The 23,176-nt window shown below is 40.2% G+C and overlaps 1 protein-coding gene across 1 annotated transcript in view; it reads right to left on the bottom strand.

Moving 5' to 3' along the window:
* LOC140197196 (mitochondrial potassium channel ATP-binding subunit-like) overlaps positions 1-23,176 on the bottom strand; it is a 68,123-nt gene that overhangs the window by 26,306 nt on the left and 18,641 nt on the right. The window contains exons 4-8 of the mRNA XM_072257122.1: positions 22,993-23,087; positions 16,881-16,986; positions 9,722-9,883; positions 6,210-6,295; positions 5,768-5,865 (exon numbers count right to left, since the gene is read on the bottom strand). Coding sequence (XP_072113223.1) covers positions 5,768-5,865; positions 6,210-6,295; positions 9,722-9,883; positions 16,881-16,986; positions 22,993-23,087 — 547 coding nt within the window. The remainder of the gene's footprint in view (positions 1-5,767; positions 5,866-6,209; positions 6,296-9,721; positions 9,884-16,880; positions 16,987-22,992; positions 23,088-23,176) is intronic.

Raw genomic sequence — 23,176 nt, 5'->3', positions numbered from 1 at the left:
TTTATTGTTTTCCCCTGTATTATCTCAATGCACTGTTGTGATGAAATGAGCTATGTAGATCGCATGTAGAATAAAGACTTTCAGTATACCTTGGTACTTGTGACAATAATAAACCAATTTACCAATTTACAGGTTCACCCCTATTGACTCTACTCACTACATGCTTGAAAAATTCTAGCAAATTCATCAAAAGTAATTCCATAAAAATATTGTCATCTTTGTTTTAATACATTAAACTTCAATAAGTAACCAGATATTTCTACATTAATTATAAACTCCACCATCTGCCAACAACAGATGTTAGGCTAACAAAACTATACTTATTTCTTTTTTGTCTTTCTTGATCTCAAACAATGAAATCACATTTGTGGTTTTCTTTTCCACTAGAAAATTCCCCAACTCAGTAAGTTTTGTAAAACTTCAATGAATAACTCCACCATCTCTGTAGCTGCTTCCTTAATAATCCTCAGGAGCATGCTGTCAGGACCTGGTGATTTGTCTGCTTGTAAGTGTCATTATTTCTTCTAATATTTTGCTGTCTTGTCTATAGTGAAATTGATTGCTGCAACTTCCTCTTTACTTGTTTGAATTAAGTCTATCAAGTATCTTTTGGATACTTACTGTGTTCTCCAACAAGATTTAGGCTGGTAAAAAGTATTGATTTAACTTAGCTGTCATCTCCTTGTTTCCTGGCAATAATTGCTCAGTCTCACTTTCTGTGGGTCCCACACTTTGCATCCATTTCTCCCTCCTTAAGTTTATAACCTGTCCCTACTGGTTCTTATAAGATACACAGTTGTTTTCCCTATCACTTACTACTTTGTATGTTTTAACTTTTGATTTAATATTTTCCTTCTCCTGCTTTGTTGAGTATGGGTATTCATCTTTCTCATGGAATCCCTCTTTTAAATTGGGAAAAATTTCTGCTGAGCTTTAACTAGCTGTTTAAGTATCTGCCACTGCTGATCCACTGAGCTTATTTGCCCAATCACACCAGACAACACTATACTCATACCTCTGTAATTGCTCTTATTAGATTTGAGGAGGTTATGGACCCTGGGTGTTCGCCCTTGGACTGTGTGTGGGAACGCACAAAATTAGACATTTTCAAGAGTCTGCATCCATTATTAAGGATCCTCACCATCTGGGACATGCCCCCTTCTCACAACTACCATCAGTGACCCCACACTCAATGCTGAAGGATAGCTTCTTCCCTTCTACCATCAGAAATCTGAATGGTCATGAAGTGATGGACACTACCTCATTATTCCTTTTTCTTGCATTACTTATTTATTGTGTAATCTATATCTTTGCACTGCATTGCTGCCACAAAACAACAAAGGTCATGATAACCTGATTCTGATAAAATAGCTTGTTTCTATATAGTTCTGTAACATCTGCTAGGAGAAACTACTCAGTGCATTCCTCAAATTCTTCTTTCATGGTGCACTTGCCAATTTGATTAGTTAAATCAATATGCAAATTGAAATTACCCATGATAATTGTAGTTCCCTTCTTATATGCCTTGATGCTTGTCCAATTATGCTTTGTCCTATTGAGAAGCAATACGTTGAGGCCTATAAACTACTCCTATCTGAGTCTTCCTTCCCCTGACATTACTTCCACTCAAATGGATTCCACATCACTGTCCAGTGCATCTATCATTAATACTCAGCATTACTTAACTATCAAAGCTACCCCACATCTCTTCCCTTTTTGTCTATTCTTTTAGAATACTGAACAATTCCCAGTCTGATCATCCTGCAAGCGCACATCTGTAATAAACGTTAAACCATGATGTTGCTATTTATGCACCAACTCATCTATCTTGATACAAATCCTACAGTACGATTTGAATTGTTTCTCCAGATCAATAGGTTTGCTAGACTAACAGTAAATGAATCGCTGTGCTGCTGTACAACCACAAACACTTCCTTCAATAGAAGGTCCGAAGTACAGGGGTAAGGGATAAGTTTTTTTTACGCAGAGAGTGGTGAGTGTGTGGAATGGGTTACTGGCGGCGGCGGTGGAGGCAGAAACAATAGAGTCTTTTAAGAGACTCCTGGATAGGTACATGGTGCTTAGAAAAAGTAGAGGGCTATGGGTAAGCCTGGATAGTTCTAAGGTAAGGACATGTTCGGCACAGCTTTGTGGGCCGAAGGGCCTGTATTGTGCTGTAGATTTTCTACGTTTCTCTATGTTTTATCGCTCTCTGGATAAATTGGCTTGTGTTGAATTCCCAAGTGGATTTATTGGTGCGACTGGACATCCTCACAATTATAAGTAATTTTACTACATCTGCCATATCAATCTCCTCTATTTGGGGCTCCACAGCATAGTGTAGAAATTAGGAACAATATTACGCATGTAGCCAAACCAGCTTTTTGTATATTTTCATTAGTCAGTTCTGTCTCTTAAGAAATAAAACCTAATGCTTGGTTTACATAAAGGGCATATAGAGAGTGAAGAAACTCTGGGTTTTTTCCCAGGGCTGGGGAAACAAGAACTGTAAGGTATTAAGGTGAGAGGGAAGAGATTTAATAGGAATTTGAGAGCAACTTCTTTTTACACAAAAGGTGGTATCAATGTGGAATAAACTTCCAGAGGAAGTGATTGAGGAAGGTACATTAACAACTTTTTAAAAAGACAGTTGGAAAGATTTGAAAAGGTTTAGAAGGATATGGGCCAAATGCAGCCTGATTAAGGATCTCAACCTGAAATGTTGACAGTCAATTTCCCTCTGCAGTTGCTGCCTCACCTGCAAAATTCCTCCCACTTTTTGTGTGTTATTTAAATCTATTATTCAAAGTTTAAAGTAAATTTACTTTCCAAGTACATATACAATTCTGAGATTCACTTTCTTGCAGGCATACTCAGTAAATCCAAGAATCATAATAGAATCAATGAAAGACTGCACCCAACAGATCAGAATACAAACTGTTTAAATACAAAAAGGGAAAAAAATAATAATAAATAAGAAATAAATATTGAGAACATGAGATGACGAGCCCTTGAAAGTAAGTCCATAAGTTGTGGGAACAGTTCAGTGATGGGTCAAATGAAGTTGAGTGGTTATCCCACTGGTTAAAGAGCACAGTGGTGGAGGGGTAATAACTGCTCCAGAACATGGTGGTGTGAGTCCTAAGACTCCTGTATCTTCTTTCTGATGGCAGCAATGAGAAGAGAGGATGATCTGGGTGGTGGGGGTTCTTGATGATGGATGCTGCTTTCCTGCGACAGCACTCCGTGTAAATGTGCTCAATGGTGGGGAAGGCTTTACCCGTGATGGACTGGGCTGTATCCAAAATATTTTGTAAGGTTTTCCATTCGATGGCATTGATGTTTCAATAGCAGGCTGTGACGCAACCAGTCAATATACCCTCTACAACACATCTATTGAATTTTGTTAAAGTCTTAGACATCATACCAAATCTATGAAAAATTCTAAGCAAGTAGAGGCACTGCCATACTTTCTTCGTATTGGCACTTACATGCTGGACCCAGGACAGATCCTCTGAAATAATAACATTGAGGAATTTTAAGTTGCTGAACCTCTGCACCTCTGATTCCCTGATAAGGACTGGCTCATGGATCTAGTTTCCTCCTCCTGAAGTCAATAATCAGCTCCTCGGACTTGCTGACATTGAGTGAAGGGTTGTTGATGTGGCAGCACTCAGCCAGATTTTCAATCTCACTCTTATATGTTGATTGGTCATTGCTTACAATCTGGCCAATGACAGGGTGTCGTCAGCATACTTAAATATGGCATTGGAGCTGTGTTGAGCCACACAGTCTGAAGTATAAAGTGAGTAGAGCAACACGCTCCTAGAAGACAGCAGCGTGGCTAATGTAGATGAACTGAACACATTGATGAAGGAGAGGGAGAAGTGGAGAGTCCGTCATCGTGCCCGACGCTGGCCCCCTAGGCCTGAGTCGACGTAGTAGTAGTAGTAGTAGAGCATGGGCCTAAGTGCACAGCTTTGTGGTGTACCTGTGCTGATGGAGATTTTGGAGGTGATGTTCTATTCCTCCTTTCAAGAATTCATTCATTGGTCACAGATGGCATTTTGGTATCCATCCCCATTGTGCTGTCTTCTGCTTTGGTTTCTAGATATTCTATTTCTTGTTACAATAAAGACTCTAAGAAATTTCCTACAACTGATTATGGATCCCTGGTCTATCTATCCCAGTTATTAAATACAAGAATTTCACTCTGCAATTCCTCCAATGATTAACATGTTTTAAATGAATTACCGTGCATGTGCAATAGCAGCTTGTTATTTCTTCCCAGGTACAAAGAAACCTCACCATACTTGTGCACATGACAATAAACTCAACTTGACTTTTAATATTCAAACTAGGGATTTTACTTAGCCGAAGTCCAATTATTTTCATTACACTGCTTATTTTATTTGATCTTTTCCTCTAATGCCAAAAAAAACTTTTAACATACTTGGCAATATTCTGAGCAAAGCACAGCTATGTCCCTTCAAACAACCCAAATTAATACAGTTTAGCAACACTATCAAGCAACACACACAAAAAATGCCGGTGAACACAGCAGGCCAGGCAGCATATGTAGGAAGAGGTACAGTCGACATTTCGGGCCGGGACCCTTCGTCAGGACTAACTGAAAGAAGAGATAGTAAGAGATTTGAAAGTGGAAGGGGGAGATCTGAAATGATAGGAGAAGACAGGAGGGGAGGGGTGGATCTAAGAGCTGGAGAAGGGAGAGGATCATGGGATGGGAAGCCTGGGGAGAAAGAGAAGGGGGGAGGGGAGCCCAGAGGGTGGAGAGCAGGCAAGGAGTTATAGTGAGAGGGACAGAGGGAGGAAAAAGAGAGAGAGAAAAAACAGGGGAAGAATAAATATAAAAATACATTAAATAAATAAATAAGTGATGGGGTGTGAAGGGGAGGAGGGGCATTAATGGAAGTTAGGGAAGTCAGCATTCATGCCATCAGGTTGGAGGCTACCCAGACGGAATATAAGGTATTGTTCCTCCAACCTGAGTGTGGCTTCACCTTGACAGTAGAGGAGGCCATGGATAGACATATCAGGATGGGAATGGGACATGGAATTGAAATGTGTGGCCACTGGGAGATCCTGCTTTCTCTGGCAGACAGAGCGTAAGTGTTCAGCAAAACGGTCTCCCAGCCTGCGTCGGGTCTCGCCAATATATAGAAGGCTGCACTGGGAGCACCAGACACAGTATATCACCTCAGCTGACTCACAGGTGAAGTGTTGCCTCACCTGGAAGGACTGTCTGGATGGTGGTGAGGGAGGAAGTGTAAGGGCATGTGTAGCACTTGTTCCGCTTACAAGGATAAGTGCAGAGAGGGAGATCGGTGGGAAGGGAATGGATTATTTTCTCCTATTGTGTATTTTTCTCGTAAAATTTGTGTATAACTTATATATATGTTTTTATTGTGAATTCTGTTTATTTGGTGCTACGTGCCTGTGATGCAGCTGCAAATAAGTTTTTCATTGTACCTGTGCATACATACTGTACACTTGTGTATATGACAATAAATTTGACTTTTACCTTTATATTTTCCTTGGTTGTTCTTTCCATCTCTTTCAGAACTGTGGCTCTCCAGTTCTGGCATCTCCCTATCTCTTTCAGTTACAGTAATAGCACCAATTGCCTCCCTCTTGCTAATATGTCCCTGCAACAGGGTACTCCGGCATTTCCCTGAGACAGTGTTTTCTGTCAATCTGTTCCTACTGGATGGAAATTACCCATGAATAAAATGACAGTACTTACAATTCAGTGTAAAGTTAGATAATCCCTGGAAGATGCCAATTCCAAATCCTAAATACTGGTTGATATCCCTGGATTTATCCACTTCTTTTGAGTAAAGCCTTATAAAAACAATCACATCAGGAGTTAGTCAAGATATTCTCACCAGCAATATATTACGTCCAATGATACACAGTCTGTATTCTCTCACTGATTCTATTAACTTGTATTACTTAAGGCATGATCAACAATCAGCTCCTACACATATAGAGCACACTGGGGATGTAAGTAAAAGATTCTTTCCTGTGTAGTATTACCCTAATCCTGCATGACTTGTTATCACCTTCCATCTCTTGACAATACATTGTCTCCATTACTCCAAGGCATGTGATTGAATTATTCCCAAATAATATTAACTTAGCATAGAAAACACATCAGCCCTGGGATGGTTCCCATTTTTCCTCACCCAGTTTCCAGGTCTTCCATCGCAAATGCCTTCACTGTCCGTACGTTTCCTAGTGCCTCATCGGCCACACATGTTGCTTTGGCAACCTGCAATGATTTATTGAAAGAGATGCTAGATTAAATTAGTGAAGTTAGAAACTCAATTCCTGCACTTTTGGTATTAAATTCCAAAAGACATTCAAGCACTTCAAAGGATGAATTTGTACAAATCATTCCAGTCGGTAGAAAAATAATAGTTTTGCACATTTTGTTTTAATTTTTCCTTACAACTTGAATCACGATGAATGCAACATTAAGCTCTGGCTCCTAATTACCTTAATTAGCATGAAACTACTCAAATGGCATGAATACAGAGTAGGTACAGGAAAGCATAAAAGTGATGTGAAAATTCAGATCTGCTGCAATACAGGGCATTTGGTGAGTCACACTCCTAATAATAGTGTAGAGAAATCATCACTATTTATCCAATCTGTGCTGCATTTCCTAAATTTTTTAATCATTCTTGGGATGTCTTTCTAAATGCCTCTTTAACTTTGCTTTTGTATCTGCTCCCACCACTTCCCCCGGCAGTGAGTTCCAGATACCTACCATTGTGCGGGTAAAAAAATTGCCCCACATATCCTCCTCAAACTTTCCACTCTCACCTTAAAGTTATGCTCTCTGTAGTAATTTGATATTACTGCCCTGGGGGAAAAAACAACTTTATATTTGCATGTCATAATTTTATATACTTCTATCAGGTCACACCACAGCCTTCAGAGTAAACAACCTAAGTTTGTCTAACTTCTTCCTACAGCAAATATTCTCTAATCCGAGCAACATTCTGGCAAACCTTTTTTGCACCCTCTCTAAAGCTTCCAAGTCCTTCCTTTAATGTGATGATCAGAACTGCACACAATACTCCAAATGTGGCCAAACCAAAGCTTTCTACAACTGCAACGTGACTTGACACCTTTTACACTTAATGGCCTAATTGATGGAGGCAAGCATACCACATGCCTTCATTCGTGTGGCCATTTTCAGGGCACTAAGGGCTTTCACCCAAGATCCCTCAGCACTTCAATTTTCTGAAGGGTCCTTTCCCCTAACATTTGACCTCCCAAAATGGATCTCCTCCCACTTGTGCAGATGAAACTCCATTTGCCACTTCCTTTGCTGTTGTTCTGATCTATATCCTACCGAATCTTTTGACAACCTGTCACATTATTCACACCTCCACAATATTAAATTGTTTATAAATGTACTAACTAGCAAAACTATACTTTCATCTGGGTTTTTTATATATTTCACAAACTACAGGATTGAGGTTGCTCTGATGCCTGCGGAATACCACTAGTCACAGACCTCCAGTCACAACAGCACTCCTCGAATTGCCCTGGGAATACTCAACAGGACGGTGTGGAGGAAATTTTGTGTTGTGTCTATAATGTTACAATATGCACTTTGGAAGCAAGTCTAATAGGTCTGTATCTAATTTGCCATATGTTCTGAAAATCAGCATTACCAGTGAATAACAAGTCATGCAGAGACCTCTGTCAGTGCACGACTTCATCACTTTCAATTCTACTTGATAAGATATACCTGCCTTGATCCTGCATTTTGGTAGGGAGTATCTCTCCAGGCAATGCCCCCTGACAAGGCAACTCTCCCCTGATGTTGCTCTGCCTGTGCTCTACTACCTGGTTCTGCTCAAACTGTGCCATACCACCCCAATGCTGCTCTCCTGTCCTCATCTCCTCCAGTATTGCCCCTGACAGGGTACTCTTCCACCAGTACCAGCCCTCTGAAAATAAAAGCCTCCAGCTTTACCACAGTGGTGAAGTTAGGCTGAATTATGAGTGCCATTCTTGGAATCTGGAACAGATGTCAACTCCCCAGGCTGCTGACTCAGAAAGAAGTGTGGCAACCACTGAGACACTGAGAGCTCAATGTTCACTTTGTTTCCAACTGCTATTTCAATATTTAATTACCTTGAGCATTTCATCCTTTTATCCTCTTTTAACTAATTCCCATATGTTCTGCTGAACACTAATCTCCTTCGAGACACTCCCATTACAGTATATTGGTGGTCCAGCAATTCACTGGGCCAAAATATTTTCTATACAATTCAGTTGGCCCAGTGCTAACAATGTGTAAGCACATCTGACCTTTAAATCTTGATATGGCGACTTGGTATGACAACTGCTCTGCATGTGACTGCAAGAAACTGCAGAGAGTTGTGGAAACAGATCAGCACATCACAGGAACCAGTTTCTCCTCTATGGACTCTGTCTATACTTCTTGCTGCCTCGTTCCATCATCAGAGACCCACACCGGCTAGGTCATGCACTCTTCTCACTGCTGTCATGAAGAAGGTTGTACAGGAGCCTCAGGACTCACACCACCAAGTTCAGTAACAGTTATTACTCCTCAACCATGAATCTCTTGAACTCAACTTCACTTGCCCTATCACTGAACTTTTCCCATAACCTATGGACTCACTTTCAAGGACTCTTCATCTCATGTTCTCTATATCTATTGCTTATTTAGTTATTATTATTATTATTTCTTTTTTTTTGTACACTGGTTGACCGCCCTGTTGAGTGAGGTCTTCCATTGATTCTATTATGGTTATTGGATTTACAGAATATGCCCACATATTCTCCTGTCCAATCAGGCAGAAGATACAAAAGCCTGAAAACATGTACCATCAGACTCAAGTTCAGTTTCTATCCCTACTATCACACTCTTGAACAAATCTCTTGTATGGTAAAATGGACTTTTGGCCTCACAATTTACCTCATTTTGATCTTGAATTTGATCATTTACCTGCACTGCACTTTTTCAATATCCTTTATACTCTATTCTGCATAGATCATAGAATAGAACAGCACTTTACAAGCCTTTCGGCCCATGATATTAAACCAACCCTTAACCTACTCTAAGATCAATCTAACTCTTCCCTCCCACATAGCTCTCCATTTTTCTTTCATCCACGTACTCCTAATCTATCTGCCTCTACCACCATTGTTATTGTTTTACCTTTTTCCAGCTCAATGCACCGTGTAATGATTTGATCTGTTTAACAGTATGCATGACAAGGTTTTCATTATATCTTAGTACATATGACAATAATAAACCAAACCAAATATTGACACAGCCCTAATTAATTACATCCACTCACCTGTACCTATCAGTTGACTCATTCACACAAAATAATCTGCAGATGCTAGGGTCAAAGCAACACTCACAAATCACTGGAGGAACTCAGCAGGTCGGGCAGCATCCGTGGAAAAGATCGGTCGACGTTTCGGGCCAGAACCCTTCGTCCTCACGAAAGGCTCCAGCCTGAAACGTCGACCAATCTTTTCCACGGATGCTGCCTGACCTGCTGAGTTCCTCCAGCGCGTTGTGGGAGTTGAGCTGACTCATTCACTTAGTCCTTCATTGCACCCCTGGACTCGCCTCAGCCAGGTCCTCCTAAAGTTTGGTTCAATATTCTACTAGCACTCACACAACCACTTCCAGCCATACCTGCTCCTGAGCTTTACGGGAGAGTTTCCGAAGGTAGGAGCCCATGTATGCACCAGTTCCAACCAGGACTGGCATCACCACACACATGAGTTCAGTCAGTGTTGGTGAAACGAAGTACAGAGATACCAGGCAGCCAATTGTTTGTGCAATACTCTTCAGACCCTGGAGATCAGAACAGACAAACAGCAGAACAGTTATGGATTGGACTATGCCATATGCTTAGGGTACAGTGTCACAGAGTCATAGAGCAATGCAGCAGAGATACAGCCCCTTCCTCCTAACCAGTTCATGCTGACCACAATGCCCACTCAGCTGATCCCAATTTCCTGCCTTCGGCTCATATCCCTCTAAGCCCCGCCTCTTCATGTACTTACCTAAGTGCTTCTTAAATGATATATTATACCAGTCTAATAAACCCGCTTTAGGTTGGATGCAAACTATAGCTCCCGGGGGAAGGACAGCTTGGATTGATTAGTAACTGGAGGCATTGGAGTGCTACCAAATGCAAAAAGAAGGATTAATTTCAGAGTAAAGCTTATAGCCAAGAGAAACACGCCATTCAGGAAAATAAATTGGCAGAATCTATCCTTGCAGTTGTCTAAGTAACACTGATCCATCCTCGGTCCAAGCTAATTTAATTTGGGGCATCAGTTGTGCCCCAAATATAACATAATAAAAGATAAAATACCAGAAATACTCATCAAATAAGGTAACACCTGTGGAGGGAGAGAGAAAAGAATTAAGATGTCAGTTCAATGACATTTCCTCAGACTTGGAAAAAGCTAGAAATATAAGATGCTTTAAGTTGCAGAGAAAACAAAAATGTGGTCAGGTCTTTGGGAGACTGAATGGTACAGATGGTGGAGGTAATGGCTGAAAGGGTTCTCGTCAACTGTAGCTGATTTGTTGGGAGCAGATGTATAAGAACATAGATCAGTATTGCACAAGAACAGGCCCTTCAGCCCACAATGTCTGTGCAGACCATTCTGCCAACCTAAATGAATCCCATCTGCCTGCACACAGTCCATAAACCTCCAATCCCTGTATGTTCATGCAAACAAATGAAGAGAGGGAAAAATATATTGCCAAATGTGAAATACAAAACAATATAGTAGCTGGAAATCTGAAATAAAAGAGAATGTCAGAAGAGTCCAGTAGAACAGCCAGCATTTGTGGGGAGAGAGAGAGAGAAACTGAATTATGGTTACAGGATGATGACAATGAGTGCATTTCAGAACTAGTTTAGTTGGATTTCAGTGAGGCACTGAAGAGGACAAAGAAATTGACATGTAAGTGGAGTAGAGAATGGTAAAGGATACAGAAAATGACAGATGCAGTCCAGTCCATTACAGCCAAAACCCTGAGTACATTGACCTGGAACACTGCCACAAGAAAGTAGCATCTACCATCAAGGCCGTGCCCACTTAGCCTAACTATACAGTAACCTTAGGTCCCACACTACTAAGTTCAGAAACAGTTATTACGCTGCAATCATCAGGCCCCTGAACTGGCATGGATAACTTCATTCACCACTGAATGAGTTAAATTACTGATTCTACAACCTACAAACTAACTTTCAAAGATCCTTTACAACTCATGTTCTCAGTATTATTTCATTTACACACGTTGTCTTCTTTTGTACATTGAGTGTTTGTCAGTCTTTGTTGACATATAGATTTTGTAAAATTATATTGCATTTTTTCCTGAAAATGAATGCAAGAAAATGAATCTAAAGGTAGTACAGTGGTGCTCGAAAGTTTGTACACCCTGTAGTATTTTCTCTATTTCTCCATAAACATGACCTTCACGCAAGTCCTAAAACTAAATAGAGAACCAAATTAAATAAATAATACAAAAACATTTTACTTGTTCATTTATTTATTAACAAAAATTATCCAATATTTCATGTATTTGATGGAAAAATTATGTGAACCTCCAAGGTAATGCCTTCTACAAAAGCTATTTGGAGTCACGTGTTCCAATCAATGAGATGAGATTGGAATTGCGGGTTGTCAAGGTGCCTTGCCCTATAAAAAAGACACACAAAGTCAGTTCTCTGGCTGCTGTCTCCATCATCTTTTGTCTTTGCCTTCCTCTTGTTTTCTTCCCTTCAATCTTTCCCATAATTACTAATCTTTCCTAATCACATGTCCAATGAAGTCATGTTGCCTTTTCATGACTTCATACATTATTTCTCTTTTTGTGTTTGAGCTGTTCATGACATCCTCGATAAGTATTCGTTTCGTCCATGATATTCTTTGCATCCTCCTCAAAAACCACAATTTGTTTCCTCACGTTACTAGATATTGTCCAACATTCTGAGCCATATAACGTAACTGGATAAATGTAACATTTCAGTGCTCTGAGGCAGGTTGTCGTGCCTAGTTTAGTGTTGGTCAGTATACTCTTCATTCTCGTAAAGGTGTCTTTTGCCATCCCTATTCTTCTTTTGATGTCCATGTCGCACCTGCCATCTGATGTCACCCAGCTTCCTAAGTAGCAAAAGTTCTGTACTTGTTTTATGTTTTCCCCATTTATTCTCAGCCTGCAGACAGGATTCTCCTTCTTTTTGGATATCACCATACATTTTGTCATCTTGCAATCGATAGATAGACCCATTTTTGCACTTTCTTCAACAACTATATCAATTAAGTTTTGTAGTTCTTCCTCCGTACTTGCAACTAACACAGTGTCATCCGCATATCTGAAATTATTGACGTTTTCACCGCCAAGATGTCTCTTATTTTTTGTAATATTGTTTCACTGTACACATTAAACAAATCAGGGGAGAAAATGCACCCTAGTCACACGCCTCTCTTGATTTCCGTAAACTGACTCACATCTCCATCTATTCTTACAGCGGCAGTTTGCCCCCAGTACAGATTTCTGATTAGGCGGAGGTCTTTCGAAACTAGATTGAGAGTGTCCTGTAATGTTTCAAGTAACTTATTGTGCTTCACTTTATCAAGTGCTTTTGTGTGGATGATAAAACAAACAAATCTTTTTGCACCTGAATACCTCATTCTGATGGTATCCTTAACATCAATATCGCCTTTCGTGTACCTTTGTCTTTCACAAAACCACATTGTTCTTTACCTATTTCAGCTTGTTTTTTACTTTCAGCTCGTCATCAAAATTCTTAGAAGTATCTTGGTGATATGACTCATTAAACTTATGATCCTATGTAATTCACATTCTATTGTTCCAGGTTTCTTAAGTACTGATTTTTTCATCTCTCCTGGTATTATTCCAGTCTCATAAATGTCATTGATTAAATCAGTAAATTTTTCAATTCCATAATCTTCAAGGGCAATAATTTGTTCTATTACTAATTCATCAGGACCTGCTGTCTTTCCTTTCTTCATCTTATTTATTGCATTACGAACTTCATTTAAAATACTTGGACCTTCAATGTTCTTCTTAATTTCTGGTTTTTCGCCTCGATCGTCTTCAAACAATTCCTGAATATACTCAGTCCATCTGTTCATAATCTCACCTTTTTCCATGATAATGGTACCATCCTTTGCTTTCAAACATCCACCTGAAGAACAGAGGAGCTTTTTACCAGTGATATTCTTGATTTGTTGATGTAACCTTTTTGGATCAGTAATAGAGATTCTTTCTAATCGCTCACATTCCTGGTTTAATCATTCTTCTTTGGCTTTTTGACATAAGCTTTTAACTTTTTTATCTAAGGATTTATATTCTATAGGATTTGCTTTCTTTCATTTCCTTTCTTCCATTAGATTTTTGATTTCATCTGTCATCCATTTATTCTTTGTACTTTTTTCTTTTTTAGGAATCACTGTTGCCCAGAATCAACCCTATCGAGCAAAGCATCTTCAGAATTGTCTTGAAGATCCTCTTGACGCTGTTGTTGTGTGATACATTTTGTGAGTTTGACCATGGTTTTCTTAGCAAATAGATTCTAGGAAACCTAGTATCTAGCAACGGTGGTTTGCTATTGCCTTCTGTTGGGCGAACTAAAGAAATCGCCATTTCTCTTCCCAAATGTTCATTGCCTGTACTATAGCCATTGTCATTTGAGGTCCTAGTTCATCCGCCTTCTCCGTCATAAGTTCAGTTACTGAACCTGCCGGATCTGTCGTTGGCCTTCGCTCGTATCCTGAGCAGGAACCCTTGCAGGTGCTACCGTTCCAGGTCAGAGCGGCCCTGGGAGCAATGAATGACTAAGGGGTAATTCCACTTTCCCCAAAGCTCTGAAAGTCCCCAATCAAAGCCTCATCATCCATTGCAGTCCAGAGTCATACCCAGGACCCACCAAAGTCACAACATGTCACTAAAAACTATGCGGAATTGGGAGTCTTGTTCTAATGGTTTTCTCCCATGTAGAAAGGGTAGAGCACTCCCTGCTCTTTTTCACACAACAGCTGCTTGCTGAGCTTCCACCTGCTGAGTCATTTGCAAGCTGTTCACTGGGAAAGCTGCCAAGAAATGAGGGGAAATGGAAAGGGAGGAAAATATAAAGGGAGTGGGTGGGGAGGATGAAATGATACCTGAGCAGTCACCTTCACAACGGATTGGTCTGATCACACCACATGCTGCATTCAGGCAGCTGGCACTGGACCCCTTACATTGTGCAATGCTGTTGCATACTTGTCAGTGCTGCCCGTCTATGAGCCTGATGTTCAAAGTTGAAAGCTTAAAGTAAATTTATGATCAAGTATTTTGCTATATACTACCTTGAGATTAATTTTCTTGTAGGCATATAGAGGAATAAAAGAAATACAACATAATTTACAAAAAACTAGATATAAACTGTTGAAGATTGACAATCGATGTGCAAAAGAAGATGAAACTGTTCAAATAAAACATAATGCTGAGGAAAATGAGTTGTTAAGAGTCCTTGAAAGTGAGTCTGTAGATCATAGAAGATGGCGGCGCGACACAGGGCGCATGGCCGTTCCGAAATGATATCGTATTTGTAAGTAGGGGCTGTGCACAATCCTGATTTGATGGAGACAGACATGAGAAGCACGGAGGAACATCTGGTGAAACTTCTGAAATGCCTGCTTCGCTGCTATTGCTACTGTGCGATCGAGAATCTCCGGAGAGGAAGGCCCCAAATCCTCGGCTTTGCCTATTGCCTGTTGCCGGGGCCGGGGTCAAAGAGCTTGGCAGTGATGGTGCTCAGTGCTCGGTGTCCGAGGGCTGGTCGAAGGCTCGAAGTTTTCGGACGGACTCAAGAGTCGTCTGTGGTCAGGTACTTCCGGGGTGCTGCATCGGCAAGTTTGCAGCGCTGGAGGTTCATGGCAGGGAGAATTTCTCCCTTCTACCATCTGCGTGAGATGATGGGACTTTCAAGAGACCTTGAGACTTTTTTTTACTGTGCCCATGGTCTGTTCTTTATCAAATTATGGTATTGCTTTGCACTGTTGTAACTATATGTTATAATTATGTGGTTTTTGTTTTTTAATTTTTTTAGTCTTGGTTTGTCTTGTGTTTCTGTGATATCATTCTGGAGGAACATTGCATCATTTCTTAATGCATGCATTACTACATGACAATAAAAGAGGACTGCGTGTCCTCATAATCTAATCGAAATCTAATCTAAAATAATTCTAGAATTGTGGTAATTAAAATTATCTAAATCGGTTCAGGAGCCTGATGGCTGTAGGGTAATGGTAGGGTAATGGCTGATGGTTTGGGACCTAAAGTTTCTGTACCTCTTGGTCGATGTGACAAGAAGCCATGATCTGGATAGTGGGTGTCTTTGACGATGGACGCTGCTTTTCTGTGGCAGTATTCCATGTGAATGCACTCAGTGGCAGGGAGGGCTTTGCCTGAAATCGCCTGGACTGTATCCACCACTTTTTGTAGCCTTTTCCTTTTCTGGGTATTGGTGTTTCCATATCAGACCCTGATGCAACTCGTTAGGAAACACCCTATTATGCATCTATAGAGGTTTGTCAAAGTTTATGGTGACAAGCTGAACCTACAAAGCATAAAATCAGTGCCCAGTGGTTACCCTTCAAATCATGCAGAGATCCTGACTTTTTTGGTTCTTGGTTCAATATTTGATGGTTATTGAGAAACATGCTACATGTTTGTGACAATAACATGATAATTACCCTGGGAAGAAGATACCTGTGTTAGGGTGAACCATGATAGGAAATAAATGCCTGGTCCAATTCTCCAATGTACTGCAACAGAAAGTTGTGAAACTTGTCAAGTTATGTACAAATTACCTTTATGAATCATAAGGCATCAAAAGGGTTAACATTCCTTTTGTTTTTTTTGTCTCCATTTTCTTTGCATTTTGCTGATATTCTCTCTTCTCCCTTCCTCCATGGGCAGAAGATACAAAAGCCTGAAAGCATGCACACCAGGCTCAAGGATAGCTTCTATACTGCCATTTAAAGATTACTGAACGGTCCCCTAGTATGATAAGAGACTCTTGATCTCACAATATACCTTGTTGTGCCTTGCACCTTACTGTCTGCCTGCACTGCACTTTTTCTGTAACTGTAACTCTTTATTCTACATTCTGCTATTGCTCTCCCGTGTACTACCTCAATGTACCAATGTGATGAAATGATCTGTATACATGGCGTGCAAAGCAAAGTTTCACTGTACCACAGTACATGTGTCAATAATAGCAAATTTACCAATTTATTTACTTAAATGCTAGACACCATGCAACTTTTTTAAAAATGTATTTTCCCAACCAACCATGGCAAACTCTTCCTTCACAACTTCATCATTTCCTTTTTTAAGGTTTGTAACATATTATCTTGGGGTCTTTTACATCTATCCAAGAAGGCAGGAGGAACCCAAGTTTCACATCTCATCCCATCCCCTCCAACACTACTGTATTCTTTTACTAATGCCCCTCCTGTCGTGGCCTGTATTCCTTCAGTCCTATCACTCGGGCTAAAGTTTTCCCTCAAAAATTGTCTCTCTGGCAGTCAGCATTCCTTTGACGTTGCCCTTGTGACAGTGTGGTACTAGCTTGTTACTGAATTGGAACACCTGCCTCAGTTAAGAGTATATTCTGCAGTCTGGGGTTCAGCCTTAAGTCCAAGGTAAGATTCAGTCTTACACACATGTACTCAGTATGGGTGAAGAATGGAAGCACACTCAGATCTTTGTGATTGACAGTGTTGATATATCCCAGCCCAAATCCCGATTAGCTCACCTGAGAAATCACCAATTTGAAGGAGGATTTGAACTCCTGGATATCACTGGTTAGGCGACTCACCAGATGTCCTGTCCGGGTAGCATCATAAAAGGCCACATCCTGCCTGACACCAAATTAGAGAAAGAAACAAAGCTCAGATGGATGGAATATTCAAATATACCTTTTCATTAAAGTTTAGATACTCATACCACCATTGAATTAGAAGTGTGAAGCAATGATTTATGCGGATTCTCACAAATACCTCCCTAAACAAAGCAACGCTTATCATCCCTGTTATAACATAAAATTAGAAAATCTGGCAATTATTCAGCTGTTCAGTCAGAGTTAATGTTTCAGGCCAGTGAGCTTTACTTTTCAGATGAAACTATTTCCAGTGCTGGGGTAAGAAGGAGCTGCATCAACAGCAGTGGCACCACCTGAACTGGGATGGGAACCGGTAGGAAGGGTAAATAAGGAATTGGTAAACACTTTAAACTAGCAAAATGGGGTGCTGAAGTGGGATCTGCAAGCAGCTAACTGTGCAAACAGGAAAAGAGAACACAGAAAGAATCAACTGCTGGAGGACATTAATAGCAAGGGAACAAATAATTACAGATGGAAATCAAAAAAATATGGTTTCCAATAAAGTGAGGAGATAGTGATCTCATCTGGTTCCTCAACACCACCTCTTTGGTCAAGAAAGCACAGCAGCAGCTCTACTTCCTGAGGAGATTGAGGCAAGGGAGGCTCCTCTCCCCATTCTAACCAATTTTAACAGGAGCAACATCGACTGTGTCCTTACCGGCTGCATCACTGTCTGGTATGGGAAATGCAAGCATCTGACCACAAGTTCCTACAAAGGATAGCAAGGACTGCTAAGAGGACATTGGGGTCTCTTTTTCACCCAGAGATATTTATCAGGAGTGCTGTGCACACAGAACCCTTAGCATTGTCAATGGTGCTCCAATCTGTCCTACAATATCTTTGACCCCCCCTACCATCAGAAAGGAGGTATCATAGCATTCTAGCAAAAACTGTTAAGGTGGCAAACAGCTTCTTCCCCCAGGCCGTATAAGACTACTGAACTCCCTGCCACCACTCAGGAATCATGAAGCGGCAGTAGTTTTATACTGTTTACTTTAAAATGGGTCATAAATGCACCTTATTATTTATTAATTTACTGGTGGCAATATTACTTTATTGTCTGAGTTATAAGTACAGTGGATTCTGGTTAATTAGGATACATTGGGACCAGTAATTTTGGGCCCGATTAAGCGGCTACCCCAATTATCCGAAGTTTCATGGAAATAATTAAAATGTATAAAAAAGACAAACTGAGTAACAATTTATGTATTTAAATGAAATACAGAACAAATTAGAACACTATCAATACTACTACAATACTAGAAAACTATATATTAGTTCCTAATAGTTATTGACAGAGGAATTCATCCAGTATACATAATGAATAAAAACAGCGCCAACACCTAGTGCAGATAATGGACTATCTTCATACAATGCTTTCGATGATTGCATCTTCCAAATCTTCATTTTTATCATAACATTCAAGATGATTGTCGACACATTCAAATTCTTCACGGTTCCTAACTGTGTCATCTCTCAGATACAATGGTGTCAAGAAAACAACCTCTGCCTCAATGTCGCAAAAACAAAGAAGCTGGTTGTGGGCTACAGGAGAAATGGAGACGGGCTAACCCCTATTGACATCAATGGATCTGGGGTTGAGAGGGTTAACAGCTTTAAGTTCCTCAGCATAAACATCACCAAGGACCTCACGTGGTCTGTAACACCAGCTGTATGGTGAAAAAGGTACTACAGTGCCTCTTTCACCTCAGATGTTGAGGAAGTTCGGTATGGGCCCTCAAATCCTAAGAACTTATTACAGGGGCACAATTGAGAGCATTCTGACTGGCTGCACCACTGCCTGGTACGGAAACTGTACTTCCTTCAGTCGCAAGACTCTGCAGAAAATGGTGCAGACAGCCCAGCACATCTGTAGTTATGAACTTCCCACGATCCAGGACATTTACAAAGACAGGTGTGAAAAAGGGCCCGAATGATCATTGGGGACCCAAGTCACCCCAACCACAATCTACTCCAGCTGCTACCATTCAGGAAACAGTACCACAGCATAAAAGCCAGGCCCAACAGGCTCCGGGACAGCTTCTTCCACCAGGCTATTAGACTGATTAACTCATGCTGATCTGAGTGTATTTCTATGTAACATCGACTGTTCTATCTATTATAAATTATTATAAATTACTAAGATTGCATGGGAGTAAAGGATAGCACATTTAGACGGAGACATATCGTAAAGATTTTTACTCCTCATGTATGTGAAGGATGTAAGAAATAAGGTCAATTCAAACTTGTTGAAGTAGTGAAATTGCTTAATTTTTCACTCCGGCTGTTTCTGGCATCTCCAAGCCTGAATGCTTGAAACCACGTGAGCAAAACAGTTCGGAATTGTCTTACTGTTTTTTCTTGCTAACTGTCAGTGACCAAAATCACTGCTTTTTGAACACAAACGCATGCAACTGATGCTATTCTAAAACTGTTCATTCTAAGCACCGTGTATCGGATAACCATACAAGTCCACGTGACTAACTCTAGTTAGGACCTGTTCAGCAATAATCTATCTGTCCCAATTAAGCGACACAGTGTCCCAAATACACAAAGGGAATCCTGCCAATGTTCTCAATTTGGTTTTGGTCTTTAAGAGCAGTTACAAATAAGCAGCTGCCCAATTAACACCAATGACCCAATTAACTGGATCCACTGTACTGAGATGTTCACCTTGGTCTGGAGGAACATTGTTTCATTTGGCAGTATACATGTGTATGGTTGAATGACAATAAACTGAACTTGAAATCCTATTAAAATAAGTTAAGATGTTTATAAAGTTATGCACACAGAGTATGTAACAGACCAGAGGAGTTGGAGCCAATCTTGCATGGAAGGAACTAGGTACAGAACGGACTGAAAGGATGAAAGTCAGATGGATTAGCAATACTCACAGAGGACAAAAATATTGTGGTAGAAAGAAACCTACAAAGGAAATCGAAATAGAATCCATATGCAGCACAAAGCCCAAAGTCAGCAGCTGCCAGGAGCTGGAGGATGGTGTTGCCTGTGTGGCTTTGTGGTCCTGTTGGTGAGAGGTTTGTTGGACCTGCTCATGAGGCTTCACTGGGCCAAGTCTCCAAGCAAAGTTACCTTCTGGGCAATCAGAGCCAAGTGTCCCACTCTCTCCCTGGCACTTGTGGGAGAATTTTGGCTTACAGCTGAAGGAGGACAGCAGCCACTTCTTGATGGGAGCAAACACAAGGATAACAAACAATGTTAGATTATTCATTCAAGGGCATAGGAGCACCTCTTGCCTGACTTCTGGAGAGAATGCAGAGCATGGGAGTAGAGGATAACACAAAAGAAGATTGTAGGTAGTGTGTTCCACAATAATCAGTGCTTGGATCAGTGCTCTGGAAATCTGAAGTACAAACAGAAAATGTTGAAATGCTCAGGAGTTCAAGCAACATCTGTGGAGAAAGTATTTCTAGTATTTTCCAGTTATATTTTTGAGATAATTGTTCTTCACAACTTTTGTTAAGGGATCATGGTGCTGGGATCATTGTTGTATGTCATAGACATAAATAACTTGCATGCGAATATTCTTTGGTCTGATAAATAAGATTGCTGATGATGCAAATATTGGTGGAATTGTGGATGGTGAGGATGGTTGTGCAAGAATAAAGTGGGACATAGAGCAGCTGGAAAGGTGGGCAGAATGGTGACAGAAAGAAACTATTCCAGACAAGTATGAGGTAATACACTTCAGGTTACAGAGATCTACTGTAAACAGAGGGACATCAGAAGCAGTGACGTACAGAGGTACCTTGGGTGCAAGTTTATTGCTCCCGAAAATGATAAAATAGGTGGATCAGGTAGGGAAGAAGATGCTTAACTTGTTGCCTTTATAGGCGAACATTTTGAGTGTTTTAGTTGGAACATCGTGATGCTGCTGTACAAAATGTGGGAAGGTCACACTTGGGATATTGAGTACAGTTCTGGTCACTACACTACAGAAAAGATGTGATAGCACTGAAAATGGTTCAAAAATGTTTCAGCAGGATATTATCTGGAATGGAGAACTTTAGTTTCAAGGAGAGAGTGGGATTGTTTTCACTGGAATACAGGGGTCTGAGCAGTGACGTTGGAGAGGATTATAAAATTATGAGAAGCATAGACAGATAGTCAAAGTCTTTTTCATGGGGCAGGAGAGTGTAAAACTGCAGGATATGCACTTAATGTGAATGGGAAAATATTTAATAGGGACCTGTGAGGTAACTTTTTCACAGAGGGGTTATTGTGTATATGGTATAAGCAAAGAACTCTTTAAAATACTACAAGGTTTTGATAGAGTTGATACACAGAGAACCAAAGGTCAACAAAGTAAGCTGTTTATCAAAAAAAAAAATTCAACAAAGAAGAAATCTCTCTGGATTTCTTCTTTAAAATCACACCAGAGTAGCAAGAATGTGTAACTTGCCACTAGGGAGTAGCTGACAAGATAAATTCAACAGGTGGCTGGACAATCTAATGAAGGAGAAGGAAATTGAGGGCTATGCTGTAGATCTAACCAAGGAAAGACATGAGGAGGCTCAAGTAAACATCTGCACAGTCAGAATTGCATAGAATACATCTGCCATGTATCATATGTATACTTACACAAACTTTGCACCTCATTTGTTATCTTATAACAACTGAAAGAACTTTCAACACATCTTGAAGAAATGCCACAGTGAAACAGAAAACGTCATCTTCAATAAGGCATCACTGAATCATGGTTGAAAGATTATAGCTAGAAGCTTAATGTTTAAGGATGCACATTGTACTGAAAGGATAAGTAGGAAGGCAGAGGGGGTGGAGTGACTCTGTTGGTAAAAAATGAAATTAAATCATTAGAAAGAGGTAACATTGGATCAGAAGGTGTTGAATCGTTGTGGACAGCGCTAAGGAACTGCAAGGGTAAAAAGACCTGGATGGCAGTTATAAACAGACCTCCAAATAGTAATAAGGATGTGGTCTACAAGTTACAATGGGAGATAGAAAATGCATGCCAAAAGGGCAATGTTACAATAGTCATGGGGGATTTCAATATGCAGGTAAACTGGGAAAATAAGGTTGGTATGCAATTCTAAGAGGGAGAATTTCTAGAATGCCTATGAGATGTCTTTTCAGAGCAGCTCGTGGTTGAATCCTCTGGAGGATCAGCTATTCTGGACTGGGTGCTGTGCAATGAACGAGAATTCATTAGAGACCTTAAGATAAAAGAACCTTAGGGGCAAGTGATCATAGTATAATCAAATTCATCCTGAAATTTGAAAAAGAGAAGCTAAAGTCAGATGTATCAGTATTACAGTGGAATTAAGGCAATCACAGAGGCAAGAAAGAGGAATTGGCCAGAATTGATTGGAAAAGAACACTGGCAGGGATGATGGCAGAGCAGCAATGACTGGAATTTCTGGAAGTAATTCAGAAGCCACAGGATATATACATCCCAAAGTGGAAGAAGTATTTTAATGGCAAGATGACACAACCATGGCGAACAAGGGAAGTCAAAGCCAACATAGAAGCCAAAGAGAGGAAATATAATACAGCTAAAAATAGTGGGAAGTTTGAGGATTGAGAAGCTTTCAAATATCAACAGAAGGCAACTAAAAATGTCATTAAGATAAAGATAGAATATGAAAGTAAGCTAGCCAATAATATTAAAGAGGATACCAAATATTTCTTCAGATACATAAAGTGTAAAAGAGAGGCAAGAGTGCATATATCGGACTGCTGGAAAACAATGCTGGACAGTAACTAACAGGGAACTAGAAAATAGCAGATGAACTTAATAAATATTTTGCATCAACCTTCACTGTGGAGAAGACATGCTGTGGAGAAACAAGGAATTATTGATAACACCTCCTATATTTTGACAAAAATATGCAGGCAAAATTCCTTTATCATTACTGAAAGCATAAGCAAACTTGTCAATTTTCACATTACAATCTGTGAGACAAAATCATACAAGAAATGTTTCAACATAATAAAAATTTCACACCTGATCAGAGTTGCAAATAACTCCTTCCTCATCGCAGCAGCAACTCGTTCACCAACTCTGGACAACAGAGTGATATAAAAGCAGCTCAGGATTCCCTGGTAATGAGAAGGAGAAAGACTGATCTAGAGCAAGTGTAGGAAATTGCTTTTCTGTTAATGATTTTTAATTTCCATAAGGACAAAGA

The sequence above is a fragment of the Mobula birostris genome, chromosome 1 (genome assembly GCF_030028105.1).
Source record: "Mobula birostris isolate sMobBir1 chromosome 1, sMobBir1.hap1, whole genome shotgun sequence".
Lineage (NCBI taxonomy): Eukaryota > Metazoa > Chordata > Chondrichthyes > Myliobatiformes > Myliobatidae > Mobula > Mobula birostris.
This window is presented reverse-complemented; position numbering and strand designations above follow the sequence as displayed.